The 23,391-nt window shown below is 47.8% G+C and overlaps 1 protein-coding gene and 1 pseudogene across 1 annotated transcript; one reads left to right on the top strand and one right to left on the bottom strand.

Annotated features, from left to right (window-relative positions):
* Positions 1-2,547: 2,547 nt before the first annotated feature.
* LOC109749761 (transcription factor JUNGBRUNNEN 1-like) lies at positions 2,548-3,917 on the bottom strand. The gene is made up of 3 exons (XM_073506582.1): positions 3,684-3,917; positions 3,286-3,477; positions 2,548-3,068 (listed from the first exon to the last, which is right to left on the bottom strand). Exons 1-3 carry the CDS (start codon positions 3,915-3,917, stop codon positions 2,592-2,594), a joined length of 903 nt encoding a protein of 300 aa, XP_073362683.1. The 3' UTR covers positions 2,548-2,591.
* A 9,812-nt stretch (positions 3,918-13,729) lies between these two features.
* On the top strand, positions 13,730-22,919 carry LOC109749759 (tryptamine benzoyltransferase 1-like; annotated as a pseudogene).
* The last annotated feature ends 472 nt before the right edge of the window (positions 22,920-23,391 follow it).

Here is a 23,391-nt window from a genome sequence, read left to right as displayed (position 1 = left end):
TTGGCTTCGGACACGGACACTAACTAGCCCCTCCGCACATGACCCGTGCACCACGGACGCCATGAGCGAGCTTGGAAGCCACCGCCGCCATTTGCCACGGACCGCCTTACGGCCAATCCTGTCGACAATTATCCTTATCAACTCTCAAGGGAGACCGAGTGTTGCACCACATCCATACCTAAGCTCCCGACCACCCCCTCCCCCTCTTCCTCTCGCTGCCACCACTGCATTGAGAGTGCCCCACCATGGCTCTTGAGATCCTATGTCGGGATTGAGGTACAACAAAAACGGAGCGGATCGCACTATGCCCGGAGGCATATGAAAGAAAGATACTTGAATGTTGTAGCATGGAACTGAAATCCAACTTATGTTCCATTGGATCCTCGGCTTAAACTTAGCAAAAGGAGTGAAACACCCAAAGTTGATTCAACGGAGTATAGGAGTGTAGTAGGAAGCTTATGGTATCTTCTGAATACATTTTTTCGAAAAGGGGGGGCACCCCGGCCTCTGCATCAGAACGATGCATACGGCAAACTTAATTAATAAGCAAAAAGGTTCAACACAAGTCTGGATGTCTCAAACAAAAGGAAAAAAAAGCTCACAAAGAGCAGAAGAATAAAAGTAAAGCCACAACCTGCTAGCATAAGAAAGATAAGAAAACTAATTGCCTGTCCTATTACATGGCCGCCATCCAAACTGGTTGAAAATAGCCCGTGCTACCATCTCCCATCGGATAGATCCAGTAACCAAACGCTCCCTGGCCTCCGTCGGATTGAGTAGCGATCACATACGGATCAACACAATGGCTCGGAAGATAACCTGCAAAAAATGAATATTTGTTGTTCTTTTAAAGACCAAATCATTTTTGTAGTTCCAGACTTAGCCTATTTCGTTGGCATAGCGAGTCGCTTCATGAAAATATTGGACAACTGTGAAACATATACTGAAAGATATCAAAGGTACGACAAACTTCGACTGTGTTTATTTGAGAGAGAAGAATAAGGAGGTGGTGGAGCTACTTGGCTATAGTGATATCGACTTGGCAGGAGATGTGGATGACGGTATAAGTACCTTGGACATGGCATATCTTGGAAGAAATCATAGTGAGTTGTTTATTACAAAAGTAGAAGGTGGTTGTATTATCATCCTGTGAAGCAGGGTATATTGCATCTGCAACTACGGCAAGTCAATGTGTGTGGCTAGGAAGCCTACTCGGTGACCTCACAGACAGGAAACCGAATATAGTGGTGCTCGATATTGACAACAAGTCTGCGATTTTCCTATAGAAGAATCCGGTGTATCATGAGAAAGGCAAGCACATTGATACGAAGTATCACTACATACGGGAGTGTGTGGAAAAGGACAAGATATAATTATGTTTGCATTGATGACCAGCTTGTATATATCCCGATCAAGTCTTTGGGACAACAGATGTTCACAAAGATGCGGGGAAGGATCGACATCCAAGCTGTAAAGTGAGGACATCGTATTTAGGGGGGCTTGGGGGTCTGATTGTTAGAGATAAACACGATTAGGTAGTCTAGTCTCACAAATTCCTCGTGTTTTCCATCCATAAACCTACGTGGCTAGGGCAAACTCTCCCTTCCAGAGTTCACCGTCAAGCCTGTGAATTTGCCTCCATTCTGCCTCCGGCGGCCTTTGTCGGGGATGGGAATCCCTGTGCCTTCACTTTTTTTTAGTCCTTGCAGGTGTGGCGCTCGGGCGGATGGCGGCGCTTATTCTTTGAGTTTTTCTTCCAGGTTTCACTCCTCGTCGAGTTCATCCGTCTGGGCATGGTCGAAAGAGGTCCGACGTGGATTCCTGTTGTCTCCTTTGGAATGTGAAGTTATGGTTTCTCATCATATGATGAGATTTGGTGTCAGGTACATCATATCTATGCAAGGGTTCAACAGCGACTGCAGATCCAGGCGCTGGTCCTTAGGGGCACGTACACGAAGAATTTTCGGTTGTTATCGACAAGGTCAAGCCAGCTCCGGTAGGGGAGTGGCGATAGCGGCGCGTCGATGGCTCATTCTGGGTGCAGTACTAGTTGTTCGGTAGTCTCGGATTCTTGATGTAATTTTTATTATGTTTCAGATAATTTGTACTTCCAGTGAACTTCTGCAAAGCAAAAAGCAGTCTAGTCCGGCACAGACTTGTAGTCTAAACCGAGTCGGTCATGTATAGGTAGGTTATATAGCTATACTGAGAGTAGATTTTCTACTACCGGGTGCACCTACACCCTCCATGAACAGAAAAGGCTACGAAACAAAATCAAAAGTCTGAATTTTTGGGACATCAAACTTATTCAAAACTTTTAGCTTCTTGCAAAATTTTGTCCACAGAAAACATTCGAGGAGCCCTCATAGAAAATAACAAAATAGGTGTTCAATGTTTTGTGCACTTTTGAGTAGATTGTATTTTTGTGAAGGCTACTAGAATGTTATTTGCTCACAACAGTTTGCAAGAAGATAAAACTTTAGGTCTTGTTTGATGTCAAAAAATTCAGCATTGTTAAATTTTGTTTTGTATTTTTTTCGAATTCACTGTTCATCCAGGTGCACCTACACCCGGGAGCAGCAACAGCTTTCTCAGTCGTAAAACCCTGCCGTATCGGTGACCTCCATCATCCTCGCGATCTCCTCCAAATACCCCTCGACCTCGTAAAAATCAATCTCTGCAACGGCGTGGCTATGGTCAGTCTGGTGGAAGGAGACGGCCGTCGACGGTGTATTCTGTCGCTTCTCCTCCGGCTCCGGCGCGGCGGGTGCGGCATTCCATTGCCCCTGGAACTGCTGGTTGTGCATGGTGTCCTCGTAGAAGAAGTTGTTGCTGTTTACTGCGTCCATCTGGCTGACGTACTGCTGGTGCTGCTGCTGGGGGATGCACGGGGCGGTGGGTGCCGGAGCCTGCAGGCAGTTCATGTACTCGTGGCCGACCTCCGAGGACTCGAAGCTCCCCGTGTTGGAGCTCTGGTCGGCAGCGGATGGCTTGGGCGCCGTCCTCCACGTCTGCTGCTTCCGGTAGGTGATGGTCCTCCTGAAGATCCGACAGATGGTCCACACCTCCTGCATTTTCATGTCGTATGCGCACACGTTAGAGTGTCAATGTTACACTTACACCGCACCACACGTGCCCCGGACCGTGACCTTGGCCAAAAGTTTTTCGTACGCTTGTTCGTCGTGATTTGATGTGATAAATCCCGTGGGTGAAGTTCTAACATGCACCACATGTGCCCTGGACCGTGACCTTGTGTGGAATGGAATGCACTTGTGGACCACTTACGGCTTCCTGCGTGCTTTGGGAGGCGTTAGCAGCCGCGGCGGCAGAGGGCGGGATGCGGAACTCGTGCATCATCCAGTCGGTCTTGGTGCCCTTGCCGAATTTCCCAAGGTAGTAGACGAGCGATTTCTTCAGCCCAATCAATACGCCGGAGGCCGAGCCCGAGCCGCCGCTGGCAGCAGAGTAGATCGGCCGGTCGATGCCCGTGGCCTTCCAGTAGCCGGAGCCGGTCACCCGGTTGGGCCGGATGCTGTTCCGGTACTTCCTCCCCCTGAGGCAGAAGAAGTACCACTCTTTTTCCCCACCAACCGTGCTCCCCTCTGCGTAATTTACAGGTGGACGATGACACTGTAAGATTACAAGTCTTGTTCATGTAAAGAAATCGCACTTGATCACAGAATGAAGAAGAACTTACTGGGGAGATCCCATGGGTCGTGTTTGTAGATGTCCATCTCCCGTATGACCTCGATGCTGAGCGGCTTCCCAGCCACCTTCCGTCGGAGGTAGAAGGTGACGAGTTCCTCGTCGGTGGGGTGGAACCGGTATCCCGGCAGCAGCACGTCGTCCTCTTCCTCCTCGTCTCCAGCGCCGCCAAGCACCACCTTCTCTTCGCTGATCAACTTCCCCATCTCCATTGCGCTCATCTCCGCCTGGGCTACTGTTGGCGTAGGTCCGGACTCGTCGCGTACTTTTCGATGAGGCACAGCTGCAATCCGGGCCGGGTACTTTCCGGCCCTACGCAAACTGTACGAGGCAAACTATACGCACGTAGTACACAACCAAGCAGGTGAATGCTTTTCACGGAAACTTGCCGCCGAATACGTTATTGCTTTGATGGCTAACAGGTGCGGGTCGCACCTATACTTTTATTGCTTTGATCTAATTTGATTGATTAAAGGAGCAAAGTACAAGTATTTATAGGAGAAACCTGTGGCTGCTGCTCCCGGGTGTAGGTGCCCTTGGATAAACAGTAAATTCAAATGAGGAATTTGCCGACACGCTAGAACGGATGCTGTCAAATGAGGAACTGACATGCAGGTCCGGTACCGGAGGGAACTGAGGCCTAGTCCGCAGAGCTTTGCTGGCAGAGCTTTCTTTTTTCTCTTTGGATTTCTCTTGAATCTGATCTACTTAATGTGTCAAGCATGTGTGTTTGTGATAGTACATAGTATGAGGTGTGTGTGTAACATAGTAAGACTAATATATAAATACTAGCGGGCAAAGGCGTGGCGGCACGCCACGCCCATCAGAAAGTCTGTGTGCGCCTATGTTTCTTTTCTTAATGAGGGAAATGGAAACAATGCGTTTAAAAATGAGGTGATGTCTTGAAAGTATCTGTATATTTAGCGCGTTCATGCAGGTCTTTATACTTTGTTGTTTGTAGAAGCTGGGGAGGTCGTAGAGACATGCAAGGAAGTTAATTTCCACATGAAAGAGCGTCGAGTCATGGCCAACTATGCCGGACAACATTGCTTGTTGGTTTGCTTGTTATGTGAAGTGAAATATCATTAGAGGTGTGTGTTTTAGATTTGGCCACCGGTGGACCTCTATTTGTAGATAGATTTGCCATTTTCAGTCAATCACCAGTTTCGTAATTGATCTTGGTCACTGATATTTTTTCTATTTGTTTATGCACATAACATGACCATGTACATTCATACATGCAAGGGAAGAGTTTCATTAGCAAGAGATGCTGGAGAAACTTTACTGCTAATCTACATATTGAATCTTCATACACACAAATTTTTCCTACCACCAGTGGTAGTTATCACCACTTGAGATTTGTATGTTGTATGTAGTATCTATCAAATCGAAGAGTATGTACGCGTAGTATGTAGTATATTTGAATGTTTAGGTAGTATATACATTATTTTTAGGCAGTATGCATTGTATTTTCAGTATGCTCCATTTTACATACAAATATATATGTATTTCACAAATATAATAAAACCACGGGCCACTTTCAATTTTTTCATGTAACTCTCTTTGAAACATGTTATATATAATATATGAACATACTTATAATCATAAAGTGGTATATATATTCCAAGTGTCAATGCTTTTTCTAAGGAACTCACATACCTTTTTACACAATCAAACTACTCCCTCCCTCCCATAATATAAGAGCGTTTTTAACACTACACTAGTGTAAAAAACGCTCTTATATTATGGGACGGAGGGAGTACCATTTAGACCCCATTGTAAAAAAAACTAAGTAGTTTATTATGTATCGAAACCGAACCGCATTTACTTTCTTTTTTGGTTTTCTGTTAGTTTTTAATTTTGTGTTTCTCTTTTCTTTTTAAAATTGTGAATTTCATAAAATGTTCAATATGTCTGGCAAAGGTAAAAAATGCAAAAAAAGTTGTTCAGGTTTTTGAAAATTGTTCGCAGTTTCGAAAAGTGTTCTGGGTTTTAAAAAAAATCAGTTCTCAAACAATTTTGGAGTTTCAAATTTTTTTTCTTGCTTTCCAAAAAAATTCTTCAGGTTTTTAAAAAATCATGTTTTCCCAAAATATTCGGAGTCTCTTAATTTGTTCATGTTTTATTTTTTTTTTAAATATCAATTCATGTTCTCATTTTTCAAATTTTATTTAGAATTTCAAATGTGTTTTAGTTTTTTAACGATAGTTCATGTTTTCGAAAATTGTTTGCATCTTCAAAACATTTTTAATAAATCTTCTTGTTTCATAAAATAAGCAGGCTTTTACAAACAACACGTTTGAAATTTCAAAGAAGGTTCGAATATGTCATTGTTCATTGTTCTTAAAATTCTGCACTGTCAATTAGTAAGTAAAGCTCATCGGATTTTTTAGGGGTAACACCAAGTTTTATTGTTCAAAATCCACACGTGGTGGGTTACAAATCGAATCATGGGGATGGACCAACCAAATGTGTCGTCCCTGGTCAAGAGAATAAGAAAAGTTGGCTAACCTATCTGCATCAACGTTCACAGCTCTACCTTCGTAAGTGAATGTACAATTGAACATTCAAGCTCTACTCTTAATCTTGCTAATAATGATACCATATGCGGCGTTGTCCATTTTGAATATCTTTGACAATAATCTTCGAATCCGATGTGACAATGAAACTACACCACATCTGATCCTCCACAAGAAATAGTGCCTCCCGGCACGCTATGGCTTCCAGCGTTGCAACGTCGTTGATCCTGTGAATAACCATTGAAGAGTTGCCCGAATAATTCCACTATGCGTTGCGGCAAACAACAGCTGGGCTCCACCTGTGTGACTTCACGCAGTATTTGTGTCCACATGAATTTTGGCATACCCATCGGAGGTGCTTTGGGACGAATCACAGTCCTGTTTATGGTCATAGGAACCTTCTGTATCTTCCCCGGGATTATGTCGAGTTCCTCAATGAACCTACATATGAAGAGATGGGTGGCTGAGGGACTCTGGAAGATTTCTTCATGAATAGCTTTCCTTCTAGACCACCAAATCGCCCATAGGCTCACGGACAACCTTATGAAGGCGGCATGGGATGATGTATCTATCATGGAGAAGATCAATTGCTTTGCGCTAGGTCTTGCACACAGATGTTCAGCAAGCTACCCATTAACGCCCAAATGCTCGTTAGATCTAGTGGCTAGGCATGTGCACGTGACCGCCCAGAAGTCTGACGCTCGATTTTTTAGTAGATAAGTGAAACCTTTTTAGACTCACATGTGGCTCCCACATGTCATAATGCCCAAATTGCTGAACCTAACGACCCTGACTATTGTGCAACATCATCTGTCTCCAGAGAGCTAGGGGTGTTGGGAGTGCGGCTTTTTGGTGGCCGGGAACAGTAAGACAGCGAAAAATAGAATAGAAATTAGAAAATTCCAAAAAAATTGTGATGCAAAATGCTCAAATGCGTGATGTTCATGCAAAAATTCACGAAGTTTGGACATTCGAGGAGCTCATAGAAAAAAGGAAATAAAATTTGGGGCTGCGATAAACATTTGAAAACAACAATGTTCACGCGCGATTTTGTATGTTTTCCCGCGCTCTCCTCGGATGTCCAACTTCATGAAATTTTACAAGAACATTATACACATGCACATCTTGCTTGTAAAAAAAATCTGTTTTTTGGAATTGTTCTACTATTTTTAATCATGTACTATTCAGTGGCCTCATCTGAGCCGGGGCACCGAAGTGGTTTATCGGGTTGGTGGCCTCTTTGTGCCCGTCTTCAAAGTTCGAACGGTCTCACCTAGCGCGTCTGATGCAAACCCTTTTAGTCGTCAGATCAGGCCCTTTTGTTACCACCACATTGTTTCCTATTTTCTTCCCCCTCCCCCACCAAAAAAAAAATCACACCATGCTGAAGGGACGCGAGCACCATCGACGAGTGAAATGACCGACATCAAAATTCATCGGATCTCCACCGCTCGCAGGTTCGCTGCACGGGCGACTTCCACTTGAAACCTTGAGGACGTGGTTGCAACAACCCCCTCGTCGAAGGCTCTAGCATAGACATCTGTAGTTGTAGCAAACCGTGCGGCCAGTTGTCGCACTTCGTCACCGGTTGGTCTTGGCCTTCAACTCCAGCATCACCCCCGCTCGCAACATCCATCGTTTCCTGGTGTCGCTCCCATCGCGGTCGCTTTAGCACGCCATGGGGCCAGTTCTAACAAACAATCCTTGGCATCGGTCGTAGTACGCTACATCCACGGTCTCGAATCTGATCTTCGAGCTCCGATGAGAAATGTCGCCCGTGGCAGCCATGGGCTGTCGTAGCAATATTCGTGGCTGGTTCCTGCACCAATGACGCCGGTTCCAACAAAAAGCTCGCTGCAAACAAAAACCATCGCCTCGTCGCAGCACCGGGTTCTAGCCAGTTCCATCATCTCCCGCCATGGTTCTAGGATTTTGGCACTGTGGCCGCAGCAAACGTGGGCGTGGTCACCACCGAAAGTTGCGGCTTCCAGCATCTCCCGCCCATGGCTCCAGCATTTCCATAGCACAATTCCAGCACGGGCTTGTGCCGGTTCCTGCATGAGTGTGCACCAGTTCCAGCACCAGGAAATGGTAGCTAGTTCCAGCTTTCGGTGGTGCCCGTTGTAGCACCACTATAACCGGTTGCAACATCTTGCCCCCATGGTTGCCGTCTCTAGCATCGGCTCTCATTGTACAGTCGCTCGCCAGTCATTGTCATGGTGGTTGCGACACAGCGGTCACCCCCATGTAGCTCCGGCCATCACCGGTCGCAACATCCCCCACAGTAAAGGGCTCATGAGCCAGGAAGTTTGGCATCTCCCGGATTTGAGGTTGCTAGACTTGCTTGTAATTGCGTACTTTCGGACTTGGATGCTTAAGTGTTGTTTTGTTAATAAAGTGGGGCTATGGATGGATTAAAAAAGAGCAAGGAAGAGAATAATGCGACTCGTGCACACTTAATTGTAACATATAGTATATAGAAAAAGAGCAAGGAAGGGAATAACGCGATTCTACAGTCTTGTTTGTAATTTTACATGTTTGCTGGTGTTCCCTTCTGAAAAAGCTAGCTTTCTGCTTTCTTTTTAGTTTTGTCAGGTCGATGTGAATAAGATACGTATTTATATTACCATAAAAAGATTCTAAAATATGTACGTATATTCAGCTCTCCTTTACTTCGCCCCACCCAAAGAAAAATCTATGTCAGCGCGGACAGTGGAGTAGTAAAACCGAACTAACAGACACCACTCTGCACTGGTCTCCACGTCCTTAATAATCATGTAAGTAAGGGCTGACTCTGGGGTACTGCGCAGCTTGTGCTTGCAATCAGTAAACCACCCGACCCAGTGACCGTCTCACCAGCGGCCACACATACAACGTGTGCATTCGACACATTTGTTCGGCCGCAGCGGTACTAGCAGCCTACTCGTAGGGTCACTGAGTAGCCGATAAACTGGTAAGTAATCTGATTAATGGATTAACTTACCAATTAACTTGCAGATTAGACTATTAGTTCCTTACTCACCAGCCAACCGAGCAGCTACCGTTAACGATTTGCTCAACACCGTGAAAAATCCAGCTCAAGGATGAGTGTCATACATGTTACATATGTATTCCGTGTTGGTCCACAATGTTATTCTTGGATTTTATCACTAAGGAGTTGGTTACATGTTATAGATGTATGCTTGTTATGTTGCTAAATCATTTTGGACCTACATGATGTTACGTACTTATATGACGTTGCTTAAATAGACATATGGACCTATATGATGTTGCTTTGTTATATTTGTTAAACTGAATGATATATGTTGAATTGTAGGGATGATCCAACTGGCGAAACCATAAAACACTTCCTGAGCTCATAAGTCGAGTGTAACACTCGGCTTACAAGTGTACGCCGAGTGCCCCATCCGTCCTATGGGACACGTGGTATGATCTAGTGTTGTAAGGTGAAATGGCGCATCACAGCGTATGTATACGCCGAGGGCCGACACTCAGCTTATACCTGTGTCGTGCACCTCTGATGTCGAGCTTTTATGGTGGACATGGAACAGTGGACGGTTGATAGTTGGCAGATATGTAAGCCATGCATCCACACTCTGCGTATAACTAAGCCGTGCAGCTGCTATGAGACACTCGGCTTACGAGTACCTTGTCGTTGCCTTTTGTTTTTTGTGCTAGGTTTTTCGAGCTAGGTTGGGCATCTATCAAGGACGAGGATTTGTGGCACACACGTCTCAGGGCACTGAGTCCTCTGTGCGTGCTTTTATTTTTGACTTCTGATTTTCAAATTTTATATCTTTGAACGAACAGTCCAAATCAAGTTGTTTTCATATTCGTGTTTCCCATGACGAGGGCTTTCAAATAAGATTCATTTTAAATACGTTTTGACGAAATTTGGAAATGGATGTTAAGTTTCAATTCTTGAAACTTAGTACGAGGAATAGATAAAACCACGATTTTTGTGCTTTCAACCGATAGAAAAAAAAATCAATTTCTTTCAACGAAACTTGGTAAAAAAAACCATAATTTCTTTCAACGACTAGAAGTTAAAACTTAATTTGCTTTCGTGCGGGATTCAATCACTTGGCAAACTGCGAGGCAATCGAGCGGCTAGGCAGGGTTGGACATGTGTGTGCCCGGGGACCTGCGTGCCCCATTGAATTTCCGCATCTATCGAAGTGTTTTAGCCGTTTGTGGAACTTCTTGTTTTCCCTTTTGACGTTTTACCGGCCGACCATGGTGTTGTCTCTTGTCTGATGATGCGTGATTGATGAAGAGTCAACATTTACCAACTTTTCACGTGCATCCCACTGGAACCTAACGCGATTTTGATGTCAGTCCACTTCGCTGGTACTCATCTCGCTGCGGTCTTTGGCTAGAAATCTTGAACGGTCAGGAGAAGTCGGTAGTGTCAGCCATCCACGACACCTCCTAGCTCTGGATGCAAGCGTGTAGTTGCACGTACCGTACGTGACCTACGCAATTGACTGATATGGAGCATAATTGGGTTTGTGCCAAATATTGGCATGCCAATATTTGGCATTGTGTCAAATATTGGCTAGTACTTGGTTTGCTACCGAGTTGTCTTGCCTATCTCATGTAAAGTTGCCAATAGTTGGCAAATCTTGCTATTGCCAATAGTTGGTAATGCCACATTTGGCTAGCCAAATTTTGGCAGCAAACCAAGCATGCTCATAATTCGACGGGTGATCATCCTGTGGAGGTTACTGACAAGACACGTCCAGCTGCGGTGGGGTGGAGATAAAATTAAACCTGTTCTCCGTGATACCCCAGTTTAGCAGTTACTTCACACTAAACGTGTCTATATACATTTGATTAAAAAAAAGCTAGAACATCTTATATTTGTGAGGAGGGAAAGTAATTAGGACCTGAGTGCGCATCATGATTATTGCGTAAACAGCATCATTTGTTTAATTGTGAAAATAAGGATATGTAATTCAAAACTTCATAATAATAATGCTTTAAAATGCACTAAAAGAATCAATGCACTAGATTAAGTCCTCCAAAAATCCTGAAATAGTTATCATAACTTCCTGTATATATATGGAGTCTATGTAAATTTTCAAGTATTTTGGACAGACAAATAACAACTTTAATCTTGTATTTGTGAGGAGGGAAAGTAATTAGGACCTGAGTGCGCACCTTGATCATCGCGTAAACATCATCATTTGTTTAATTGTGAAAATGAGCATATATAATTCATAACTTCACAATGAAAATGCTTTAAAATACAATAGAAAATTAATGCACAAGATTAAGTCCACCAAAAATCCTGAAATATTTATCATAACTTCCTATATATATGTGGAGTGGCTCTGTGCTAATTTTCAAGTATTTTGGAAAGACAACAAACAATTCTAATTGGTAAATAAAAACTGAAATTGAAAATCCTGAAAGTATTGATGTAGGTTTGGAAGGGTCTTATGATGCTACACTAAAATTTCCAAAACAACTGGTGCTGTTTCGGATCTCCAAAAATATATAAAATAGAAACATTTGGGTTAAAATAGCAACAAAAAGTAGCAAAGTCGATGGGAGCAATGGACCTGCTACAGTGGCTAGCCCGACCCTCCTGGCGTCTTCATCAACCTTCGGTCAGTAGGACAAGGCATGCTTACTGCACGCATGTGCCGCTCGACCACCTCCTACTTCCAGCAAGACAACACCGCAACCGCTAATCTCCTGGCCGCTAACACTAACACTAACCAACCCCTTCGCACATGATCTGTGCACCACAGACGCCACAAGCGAGCTTGTAAGGCCTTGTACAATGGAAGATGCTTAGGGTGGTGCTTAGAAAAATAAACCGGATTTTTCTGAAGCACCGGTGCCTATTTCTATAGAAGAGACCCTTAGTTAAGCGTCTATCCTGTACAAATAAGCACCGGTGCAATGGTCTTATGATGCTACTATAAAGTTTCCAGAAGAACTGGTGCTGTTTTGGATCTCCAAAAATATGCTCTCTCCGTTCCTAAATATATGTCTTTTTAAAGATTCCAATATGGACTACATACGTAGGAAAATGAGTGAGTCTACACTATAAAATATGTCTATATACATCCGAATGTAGTTTATAATGGAATCTCTAAAAAGACTTATATTTAGGAACGGAGGGACTATAAAATAGAAACATTTAGTAAAATAGCAATAGAAATTAGCAGAGTCGACTGTAGCAATGGACCTGCTACAATGGCCAGCCCGACCCTCCTGGCGTGTTCATTAACCTTCGACCAGTAGAACAAGGAGTGCTTATTGTGCACGTGTGCCACTTGGCCACCTCCTGCTTCCAGTACGACAGCACCGCAACCGCCGATCTCCTTGCCGCCTGATTGGCTTCGGACACTGACACTAACTAGCCCCTTGGCACATGATCCGTGCACTACAGACACCATGAGCGAGCTTGGAAGCCAGCGCCGCCGTTTGCCACAGACCGCCTCACGGCCAATCCTGTTCACAACTCTCCTTATCAACTCTCAAGGGAGACCGAGTGTTGCACCACATCCATACCTAAGCTCCCGAGCCCCCCCTCCCCCTCTTCCTCTCGCTGCCACCAGCACATTCAGAGCGCCCCACCATGGCTCTTGAGTTCCTACCTTGGATTGAGGTACAACAAAAACCGAAGGGGATCGCACTATGGCCGGAGGCATATGAAAGAAAGATACTTGAATGTTGTAGCATGGAGAATTGAAATCCAACTTATGTTCCATTCGATCCTCGGCTTAAACTTAGCAAAAGGAGTGAAGCACCCAAAGTTGATTCAATGAAGCTTAAGGTATCTTCTGAATACATGACCAGACTTAGATATATTTGTCTTCAATCATGGTAGTACAACGAACATCAGAAATAATCAAAATTAGTTCTAGTTGCTGTGTGTGTGACGTTGTTGTTCAATTTATCTAGTATGCTGGAGTTTTACATGCTAATTGTTGCGTTAGTCAGGATTTATATTCTGAAATTAATCATGAATTGCCCAATTATACAACATTAAGCACTGCTGCAAGCAAGAATCTTGTACTACAAAACTGTCCAAATGCAGTTTTATTTTGTCTTGTCTTTCCCTGTAAGAACTTGGCGGTCAACAGGTATACATAACTTTCCAAAACGGTGTGTCCGATCGACCTGGAGCTTACTTGCTAAGCTGGTCTTCTTTTACAGTCCATTCATTACCATTTTGCGATCGCTCACAGTAGACGTAGGGTACGTAGGTAGTAGGTGTGAAAATTCCTGCGTACAGTCTTATCATTGGTAGCGTGCAAAACTCAAGCTAGAATATTAGAGATAAGGATTAAGACAAGGAAGAAAAGACAAAGTAACCTAGTACTGTACACCGATGGTTAGGTGCGCACCTAGTGTCCACGTGGTTTTACACTTCTCAGATCACCAGCCCAACGTGCATCGATCCATAAGATGCACATGCATGCCTATGATCGAGCTTAATATCACAAAGTGTTAGAATCCGATCAGTGGAGATCACGAGCAGCACGATGGTGAAGCCGGTGCCACACCCGCTCATTGGTGAGAAGGTTCCACTCACCCTCTTCGACCGCGCTGCTGTGGATACCATGGTGCTAGCGTACCCTGCAACGGCACCGTCCAATGAGGCACTCAAGGAAGGCCTTCTCAAGGCGGTCGCGCCGTATGCCCGTATCCCCACCTAGCGGGGCGCCTCGCGGTCGACCAGCATGGCCGGCACTTCCTCGACGTCAACAACGAGGGTGTGCTCCTGATTGAGACCAAGGTACCGGCTAACTTGGCGGACGTGCTGGTGGAAGGCCGGGTGGCCACCAGAGTCGACCACCTCTACCCTACAACACCAGAGCCACCAGAGCCCTGATATGCTGTCGGGACATGCCTATGCCGACGGCAACATATCCGTCGGCGCAGCCCGGGAGGCCGTCGGCATAGAAAGGCCGTCGGCATAGGATCTATCCCGACGGTGTCCGTACATCTATGCCGACGGCCAAGGCCGTCGGCAACGTTCCCGTCTAATGGCGGCAGCCGTCAAGTGACGACCACCCGCTGCTCGCCACGTGGCTCATCTATGCCGACGGCCTAGCCGTCGGCTTAGTTTAAATCTATGCCGACGGCGAGGCCGTCGGCATAGACTTACCCAAGGAGCGCCCAGTTGCTGACACGTGGCATCTATGCCGAGGGCTTGGCCGTCGGCTTAGTTTAAATCTATGCCGACGGCTAGGCCGTCGGCATAGATGCCACGCGTCAGCAATTGGGCGCTCAGGCCAGCCCTATGCCGACGGCCTAGCCGTCGGCATAGTTTGTATTTGATTTTTTTTTCTTTTTTCTGTTTGTTTTCAAATCAATTCAATTCAGATATACAACACATATCAGCAGATATATATGATGGAAATAGACATATAGAACACATCTAAGTATCATCCGTCACCATCACAACAATATATGCATAAGCATCATCATAATTAACATAAAGATAAGAATAAGTATATAAAGAAGCATGCAAGTCATCTAAAGGACCATCAAAGACCACAAGTTTATCATCATCACCACACACAAGTCATCTAAAAATACATAAGCATAAGCACACAAGTAACCAAAAGGCTTAAGCACCAGGACGTCGAGCACCGCGGAGGTCGTCACCGCCAAGACCGCTGAAGCCCAGGTCGTCACTGCTAGCGGCAGCGGTACCGCCAAGACCGCCTCCACCTCCGCCTCCGCCTTCATGGATCGGAGTGGTCGGGCTCCGTGACTCGGGAGTGCTGCGAAGACCACCGCCAACGGTTGATCCACCGGTTCCCTGGATGTTGAAAAGACATATTAACGGGATATATGACTGTGTTGAAAGGCATGATATGCTTTGAGTGAATAGATTGGGGATGAACTAACCGGCGAGGGGCCAGCGTTCTGTGCCACAAACTCCTCAACGGTCAGCAACGTTGGTTGTGCTGGAGGACCCTCTGCTGATGGCCATTCAGGACACCTGCGGGCCGCCATTTCCTGAAAAGCGTGCTCCATCTGGCGATCCCTCTGCTGATGGTATGCATGAAGGCGGTCGTGCCACGCCATGATCTCCTGGCGTGTGTACTCCATGTAGGCCTACAGTATGACATGATGAAACTCATAAAACTACTAAATGCGGAAAATAAAGTGAGCAATGAAGATAAAGGGAAAGTACTTACAATTTGCTGCTCCTGAAAGAGGGACAGTGACGGTGCACTGCTCATGGGCGTGCTCGTGCGCTGGCTCAGGGTCGGGTCGATCCGACGGAGCTGTGTGTAGGAGATAGTAGGAGTGATCACAGCATCGAGAACCGCCTCCCGACCGTGCTCCTTCGGCCCCATGCCCACCACCACCCTTTCGTCCAGATCCGCCACAATGGGGTCAGGTGTGTCAGGATGTAACGCCAGATACCCATCGGAGTAGGCCTTCTTCCTATGCGCGGTCTTCTTGCCGTAGTACTTGGGCTCGCCAGGCTTGGGGTCCTTCCGCGTATGGGCGATCTCCCACGCCTGCATGTGTGAGAGCGGTCGCTTCAGTTTCTCCTCCTGCACCACCAAACAGAGGTTAGTCATACATAAGAAAGTAATGGTAAATAGAAGAAGAAGAATGTTTAATGGGGTTAGTCATACATTAACTGCCTTGTGGAGATAGTGGTTTCAGTTTCCCTGAGCATGTACTCCCTCCTTCCCTCGGTTAGCCTTGTTTTTGACTCTCATAGCCACCCAGGCTCCAGCCTCATCACACCAAAGATCCACCAATGCCGCCCAGGACTCGTCTTTTCCATAACACCAATTTGGTAACACCTACATAATGAAAGCATAATGGCATGTCAACACGAAACGGTGAAATGTACCACGAGGTAATGAAAGCATAATGAAAAATCTTTTATACTTACCTTCAGGAACTCGTCCCTCTCCAAGGTAATGCCCATCCTCCGCGCGTCTTCCTTGGTCATCTTCACACCAAGATAGTCGTGATGGTATGTCGAGATGGCCACATAGCGCACCTCGTACTGCATCTGGCGGGCCTTCTTCTTGCATTGGCGCAGCACGATCTGGTCCGCTCTGGCCCTGTGCTCCGGGAGAACTCGATAGAATTTCTACAATCATGCACGAAACAAGAATGGAAGAAGCCATGAGTTAAATCATTCATGAAACTAGAATGGACTTGTGCTTCTGAAGAGAACTCACCCAGAAAGTGGTGATCACGGCCTTGGCATGGGTCCCATGGTCCGCGTGGAGGGCCGCTTCCCAGTGCTCCCAGCTCGTGGCCAAGACCCGATGGTTCGGGTGCCTGACTGGATCCGGACAGTAAAACCCCGGCCAGTGTAACTTCAGCAAGACGGTGATGAGGCCGTTGGGAATACGGACCCCTTTAGAATATATCCAGTTGCTGCAAAAGAATGAACTATTAGCATGTGACAAGCAAAATAAATAACAACCGGAATGAGCATGTGACAAGCAAAATAATGAAATTATTATAAAGTGGCACTTATTCTTTCCCCGTGGGCTCAATGAGCCACTTCTGCTCCTCAGTAGCAGGAGCCTGCTTTGGTAGCTTTGCGTTACCACGCAGCCACCCCTTGTTGTCAACCCCCTCCCCGCCACCACCATCATCCCCGCCACCACCCTCCTCCTCGCCTGCCTCCCCCTCCCCAACCTCCTCCTCATCCTCCTCCTCCTCGTCCTCCTCCTCCACCTCCTCCTCGGCCCCATCCCGAACCTCCTCCTCCTCGCCTGCCTCGTCCTCCTCCTCCTCACCAGAGGAGGGTACCTCACTAGAGGATGGCCTCGAAGACAACACCCCTAAGTCGGTGAGGGTGCGCTCTTTCTGGCCGCGACCCCCTGTAGTGGCTCTCCCCCCACCACCTCGCCCTCTAGGGGCTCTCCCCTCGCCCCCTCCTCCTCTAGGGGCACCTCTCCCTCGACCTCCCTGTGAGGAGTAATCGTCAAGTAGTCGGGGGGGGGGGGGGGGGGGGGGGGGAGGATTACGTGCTCGACCACTCCGACTAGGCAGGCCAACGACCTTGCGTAGGACACCCATGCTGTCGGCCTTCCCCTTGCCCATGTTCCACGAACCTGCATTGAAAAGAGAATAAGCAATTAGTAAATTAATGAAATCAAGGAAAAGGCATGATAATAAACACATTAAACTATAGAAAAAAAGACTTGACACGTACATCTGCTAGAAACCATATGAATCATCACTGTTGTAACCTCTTTCTCGGTCCGTCTCATCATCACTATCAATCATATCATCTTCGTTGTCTGACGGAGGTGGAGGCTCTTCCTCGCCGTCAGCGTGTTCGTTTAACTTTTCTAGCATAAGTATGTCATTTTCATTGACAATGGTCTCACCATCATTCCGTGCATCGTCGTCGTTTGGATCCACATCATCATCACCTAATGGTCTAGCGTCATCGTTTCTAAACACATCATCATCATCAGGTTGCTCTTGATAGAACACTCCCTCGTATGTCAAGGGTTAATGTTGTAGTAATCGTCTTCATTCGGGTTCGGTAGCTTACCATGTGGCGACACCTTGAACACAACTTCCCAACCCTTTAGGTACTCTTTCTGGCATGGGTAAGGCAGATAATATACTTGTGTAGCTTGGGTAGCCGCAATGAAGAGATCGGCTCCGACATAGACGATTGATGGTTTAACTTCGACCAAACCAATGGAAGGCGTATGTTTTACCCCCTCCCGCGGATCGAACCATCGACATTTGAACATAGGCAGACTTAGGGTCTCGCGCCCCTGGTGGAATTTAATCTCGTATATATTTTGTACCCTTCCGTAGTAGTCTACTGAATTTTGACCGGGGGTGTACACTCCGGTATTTATAGTTTTGGGAACAGGCCGGCTGTTCTGGTGCTCCTCCGTATGGAAGCGATACCCATTCACATCATACTTTTTACATGTCATGACGGCAGGGTCAAAACCCATGGAAACCCATCTCAATTCATCATCCATAGATATGTTCGGATCTTTTCCCTACAAGTATAATTGAAATTGTTGCGTGCATTAGTTAACTAATAAATGTTGAACTAGGTATTTAATAGGGGAGTGTGGAAAATTACTTTCTCCACGAACCAAGCAACAAAATTTTTACGTCCAGGGTTTCCATGACGGAGAAGAGTAAGTGCCTCCGCCTCAGTAGGAGGATTCATTCCCGTCCATTCCTCTTGAACGAAATCACTAAAAAAAAGAAAAGCGGTGTTAGACCGGGACTAAGTGAACATAAAACATGATGATGTGGAAGACATAAAAAAATGGTGTAGTGGTATTACCTCATCCACACTTCCTCAACTTCCCTGATGTTGTGCAAGATATAGAACATGAGGTCCTCCCACTCTTGTCGTGGCATGTTATAAGGTTTCGAGGCCCCAGCCCTCCCACCTTGCGCGTTGAATAGGTGGAGCCTGGGTTGATACTTCGGCTCTTCTATATTGTATCGAGGCACCTTGTTATGCAGATGGGGAACGTGGTCTGGATAGTATGATGTCCTGAGGTCTGACACCTCCTCTAGGATAACTGCCTCAGCTATGGAATCTTCAATCTTAGCTTTGTTTCCACATTTCTGTCGGAGATGCTTGTTCTGTCTCTCAGGGAAGTACTGGCAGCGATTCTGCACAGGCCCCCCAACAATACCTCGTTCGCGAGGTGCAGAATGAGATGTGTCATCGGTGTAAAGAAGCCTGGTGGAAAGATCTTCTCTAGCTTGACTATCAACTCCGGTGCCTTCTTATGCAAATTTTCAATCACGTCTTTACTTACTTCTTTAGCACAGAGCGTGCAGAAGAAATGGCTTAGCTCGGCAAGCACTCGCCATACATCCTCGGGGACATAGCCTTGAACCATCACCGGCATTATCCGCTCAATCCATACATGGTAGTCATGACTCTTCAAGCCGGTCACTTTGCCCGTTGAAAGATTGACTCCCTTACTTATATTCGATGCATAACCATCGGTGAACTTCAAATTGTGTTTCAGCCCGATAAGTACTTCCTTTTTTCTGGCGGTTTAAGGACAAAGTCAGCATTTAGCTTGAACAGTTTTTTTGACCGCCTGTGGGAGGCTTCATGTTCAGACGTGGTCTATCACAAATTCTCTGTTGATCGGCTCTAGCTTTAACGTTATCCTTCGTCTTATCAGGAATATTGAGGATCGTGTGGAAAAGGGACTCTGCCACATTCTTTTCGGTGTGCATCACATCGATATTGTAAGGAAGTTTGAGGTCCTTGAAATAGGGAAGCTGCGAGAAGGGGGTAATGTGAGTCCAGTTGTGCGTCTCACCATATCCCTCGAAGCCTTTGGCTTTGGCTTTGCCTTTGCCTTTGACTTTAGGCTGGAGAGCTTTTAGCTGAGCAAGAACATCTGCCACCGAAAATGTTGGAATCTCGGTTACTTCATGAACAACCTGGCCTTTCGTGAAGTTCTTCTTGTCTTCCCTGTCTGGATGGTCTGGAGGGAGGAACTGTCGATGCAGGTCAAAGGCTACATACTTGCCACCCTTACTCAGCCAAATCATTCGCAGAGCCTGCATGCACACTGGGCATGGCATCTTCCCACTTGTACAACATCCGCAGAATAGAGCATAGCCGGGAAAGTCATGCATGCAATAGTGCAACCAAACTTTCATCAAGAAATTTCTCTGCAGATCCCGGTCGGAAAGTACCAAGAATGGTGCAAAGCATCCACCAGCGGCTGCATAAACACACCCAATTGCTTCCCCGGACAATCAGGCCCCGGAATGATGAGCGACAAGAACATGGTCTTGCGTTGCATTAGGGCACCAGGAGGAAGATTGAGCGGAATTACAAACACGGGCCGGCAGCTGTATGGATTGGACGACATACCATATGGATTCAACCCATCACCTGATATGGCTATTCTGACATTCCCAGCCTCGGCTGCTTCCTCGGGGTATTCTTCATCGAACGACTTCCATGCTTCCCCTTCCGATGGATGTACGATTTTTTTGGATTGTACCTTATACCTTCCTTGTGCCACTTCATCATTTTGGCAGACTCCATCGTGATGAAAAGGCGCTGCAGTCTTTTTATAAAATCAAGGTACCGAAGAACCCTAACGGGGATGGTTAGCTGCTTTTTCTCACCATCCTCACCGACCACCTCAATGTACCGAGACGAACCGCACTGCCTACAGTACTTGTCATCCGCTTTGCCTTTACCTTTGACTTTACACGGACGGGCTTTGACCAGTGGAACTCTCCCCCCAGTTGTGTTAGCTCAGCCCATAGGAACACCTTGGAGCAACATCCGGGCCAGACCCACAGCAAGATCCCCTCCGTGTAGACCCTACGCGTCCGTTTCCCCCCTCCAGGTGCCGGCGGCGCCGCCGTCCGTGAGGGGGGGCACACCCCGGAGACGCGTGTCGCCTCTTCGGACATGGCACCACACCACCCTGCATGTATATATGAGGGCCCAGTGCGACGCTCCGGTGGCATTGCTATCCCCCAGGGCCCCCCGTCCCGCCTAACCATGTAGCGTTAGACCACGAGATCTAGCCCTTTGACTTTACACGGACGGGCTTTGACCAGTGAAACTCTCCACCCGGTTGTGTTAGGTCAGCCCATAGGAACACTTTGGAGCAACATCCGGGCCAGACCCACAGCAAGATCCCCTCCGCGTAGACCCGACGCTTCCGTTTCCCCCCTCCAGGTGCCGGCGGCGCCGCCGTCCGTGAGGGGGGGGCACACCCCGGAGATGCGCGCCGCCTCTTTGGACATGGCACCACACCACCCCGCATGTATGAGGGCCCGGTGCGACGCTCCGGTGGTATTGCTATCCCCCCAGGGCCCCCGTCCCGCCTCTTCAGACATGGCACCACACCGCCCCGCATGTATGAGGGCCCGGTTAGACGGGACGGTGTACCTGGGGGGGGGGGGTAGCAATGCCACTAGGTGTTGCTTTGGGCCCTCCTACGGTTGTGGAAGCGTGGTGGCTGGCGCAGGCACCCGGCACGCAGCTCCGGGGTGTGCCCCCTCATCGGCGTCGCTGTGGGGCACGGCGGCAGCAACGTTCGTGAGGGGGGCAATCGATATACCATCGGGGTATGTTTTTTGTTAGATAAGGCACATTTATGTTGTGAAAAAAAGGAAAAAGTAAATAATATAAATAAAAAAATAGAGGTATGCCGACGGCAAGGCCGTCGGCATACCTGCGCACGGCCACGGATCGATGACGTGGCAAAGGGCGGGGATCGATGACGTGGCAACATCCATGGGCCAGGCCTATGCCGACGGCCAGGCCGTCAGCATAGATTTGCCAACCCACGGACCGGCGAGCGACGCGGATCGATGACGTGGCGGGCGACGCGGATCGATGATGTGGGGCCTATGCCGACGGCCGTCGTTAGCCCGTCGGCGTAGACTGACGCCGTCAAAAGGTCGTTTCCGCCCGGGTAGCCGGGCCCATGTTCTATGCCGACGGGCTTATCCATGCCAATGGCCGCCGTAGGCATATTTCTCACGACGCCGACGGCTGAGCTTTGCCGATGGGGGCCGTCGGCATAGATGGATATACGCCGAGGGCTTTTCTATGCCAACGGCTTGGGCTGGGCCATCGGGATAGGCCAATCTATGCCGACGGGGGCCGTCGGCATAGGTTCGGCCGTCGGCATCGCCAGTTATTCCGGTAGTGAGCCAGGGGTACATATTGATTGAGGGTTTTCTTAATTCACCACTCGCATGATCAGACTAGAGCATATGTTTTCGGAATAGATAATCTTGAACGTTCGAATTTTAAGCATGGCAACCCGAACCTTTTTATGGCAACTTTTTGCCTATACATGCAGGAGAACAATGGGGAGGCGCTGCTGCAGATCCAGCTGAACAGGTACAGGTGCGGGGTCTCGTCATCGGGATATGCTCCCACCACCGTGCAGCTGACGGCCTCTCCATGAGCATGTTCTTCACCGCGTGGGCGACAGCGGTCCGCAAGGGTGATGACTTCACCATGCCGACCCCATTCCTCGACCGTGCGAAAACGGCCGTGCCCCGAAGCACGCCGACGCCGGTGTTCGACCATTGGTCGCTGGAGTTCACGCGTGGGGACGGTGGCCGAGTTCGTCGCGGCTCTCAAAGACCGTGTGGGCGCCTGCTGCAGCATGTTCCAGTGCCTGCTCGCGCACGTCTGGAAGAAGATCACCGCGGCGCGGGGCCTCAAACGGAGGAGTTCACCAAGGTGAGGGTGGCCGTGAACTGCCGGGGCAGGGCCGACCCACCCGTGCCGTTGAACTTCTTCGGTAACATGGTTTTGTGGGCGTTCCCAAGGCTTCAGGTCCGGGACGTCTTGAACTCGAGCTACGACAGTGTGGTTGGCACCATCCGCGACGCCGTGGCACGCATCAACAGCGAGTACGTGCAGTCCTTCGTCGACTTTGGCGGGTTGGCTGACGCGAACGGTGAGGAGCTCGTCGCAGCGGCGGCCCCTCCCGGCTCGATGTTCTGCCCAGACGCAGAGGTGGACAGCTGGCTGTGGTTCAGCTTCCATCAACTCGACTTCGGCACCGGCGCGCCTGCTGCTCTGCTGCCCCCGGACTTGCCCGTCGGGGGCTCATGTTCTTCGTGCCGTCACACAAGGCGAAAGGTGGCGTCCAGGGGCTCATGTTCTTCATGGCCGTCACGGAGGAACACCTCACGGCGTTTCAGCGGATCTGCTACTCCTTGGATTGATTCACCCAGCCACGGGCTTATTGGCATCGCTTGCATGCATATCATAAAGGGAGCGCCTGGAACTTATTCGACTGAGAAAAAGATTGGTCTCAGTCGAATGACGTGGTGATGACGTCGTTCGTTATTTGTCTCAGCCCGATCACCTGGCACGCCCGAGCCAGGCTCCTTTCTCCCCCGCACAAAGCCCTATTGGACCGAATACAATCCAGGCCCTTTGTTCTGTTGTTATTTGTAGGTTGTGGGCCTTTTTGGGTTGTTTGTTTTGATTGTCCTTGTTGGGCCTTTTTGACTAAAAGCTTGTTTATACTTTACAGAAAAAGCAGAAAAAGACAAAAGAAAGCCCGGGCCCCGCTGTATAGGAGCAAAAAAGCTTCGTTGCTTTTTGTTCCTCCCTGTTCTTCTCCTGATCACAACACATGCCCCAGCCCCCATCCACGAAAATCACAAACCCTCACCCCCAACCCACCTCACT

The sequence above is a fragment of the Aegilops tauschii genome, chromosome 1, assembly GCF_002575655.3.
Source record: "Aegilops tauschii subsp. strangulata cultivar AL8/78 chromosome 1, Aet v6.0, whole genome shotgun sequence".
In the NCBI taxonomy this organism is placed as follows: domain Eukaryota; kingdom Viridiplantae; phylum Streptophyta; class Magnoliopsida; order Poales; family Poaceae; genus Aegilops; species Aegilops tauschii.
Note: the sequence above shows the minus strand (reverse complement) of the source record. Positions and strands in the feature narration are given on the sequence as shown.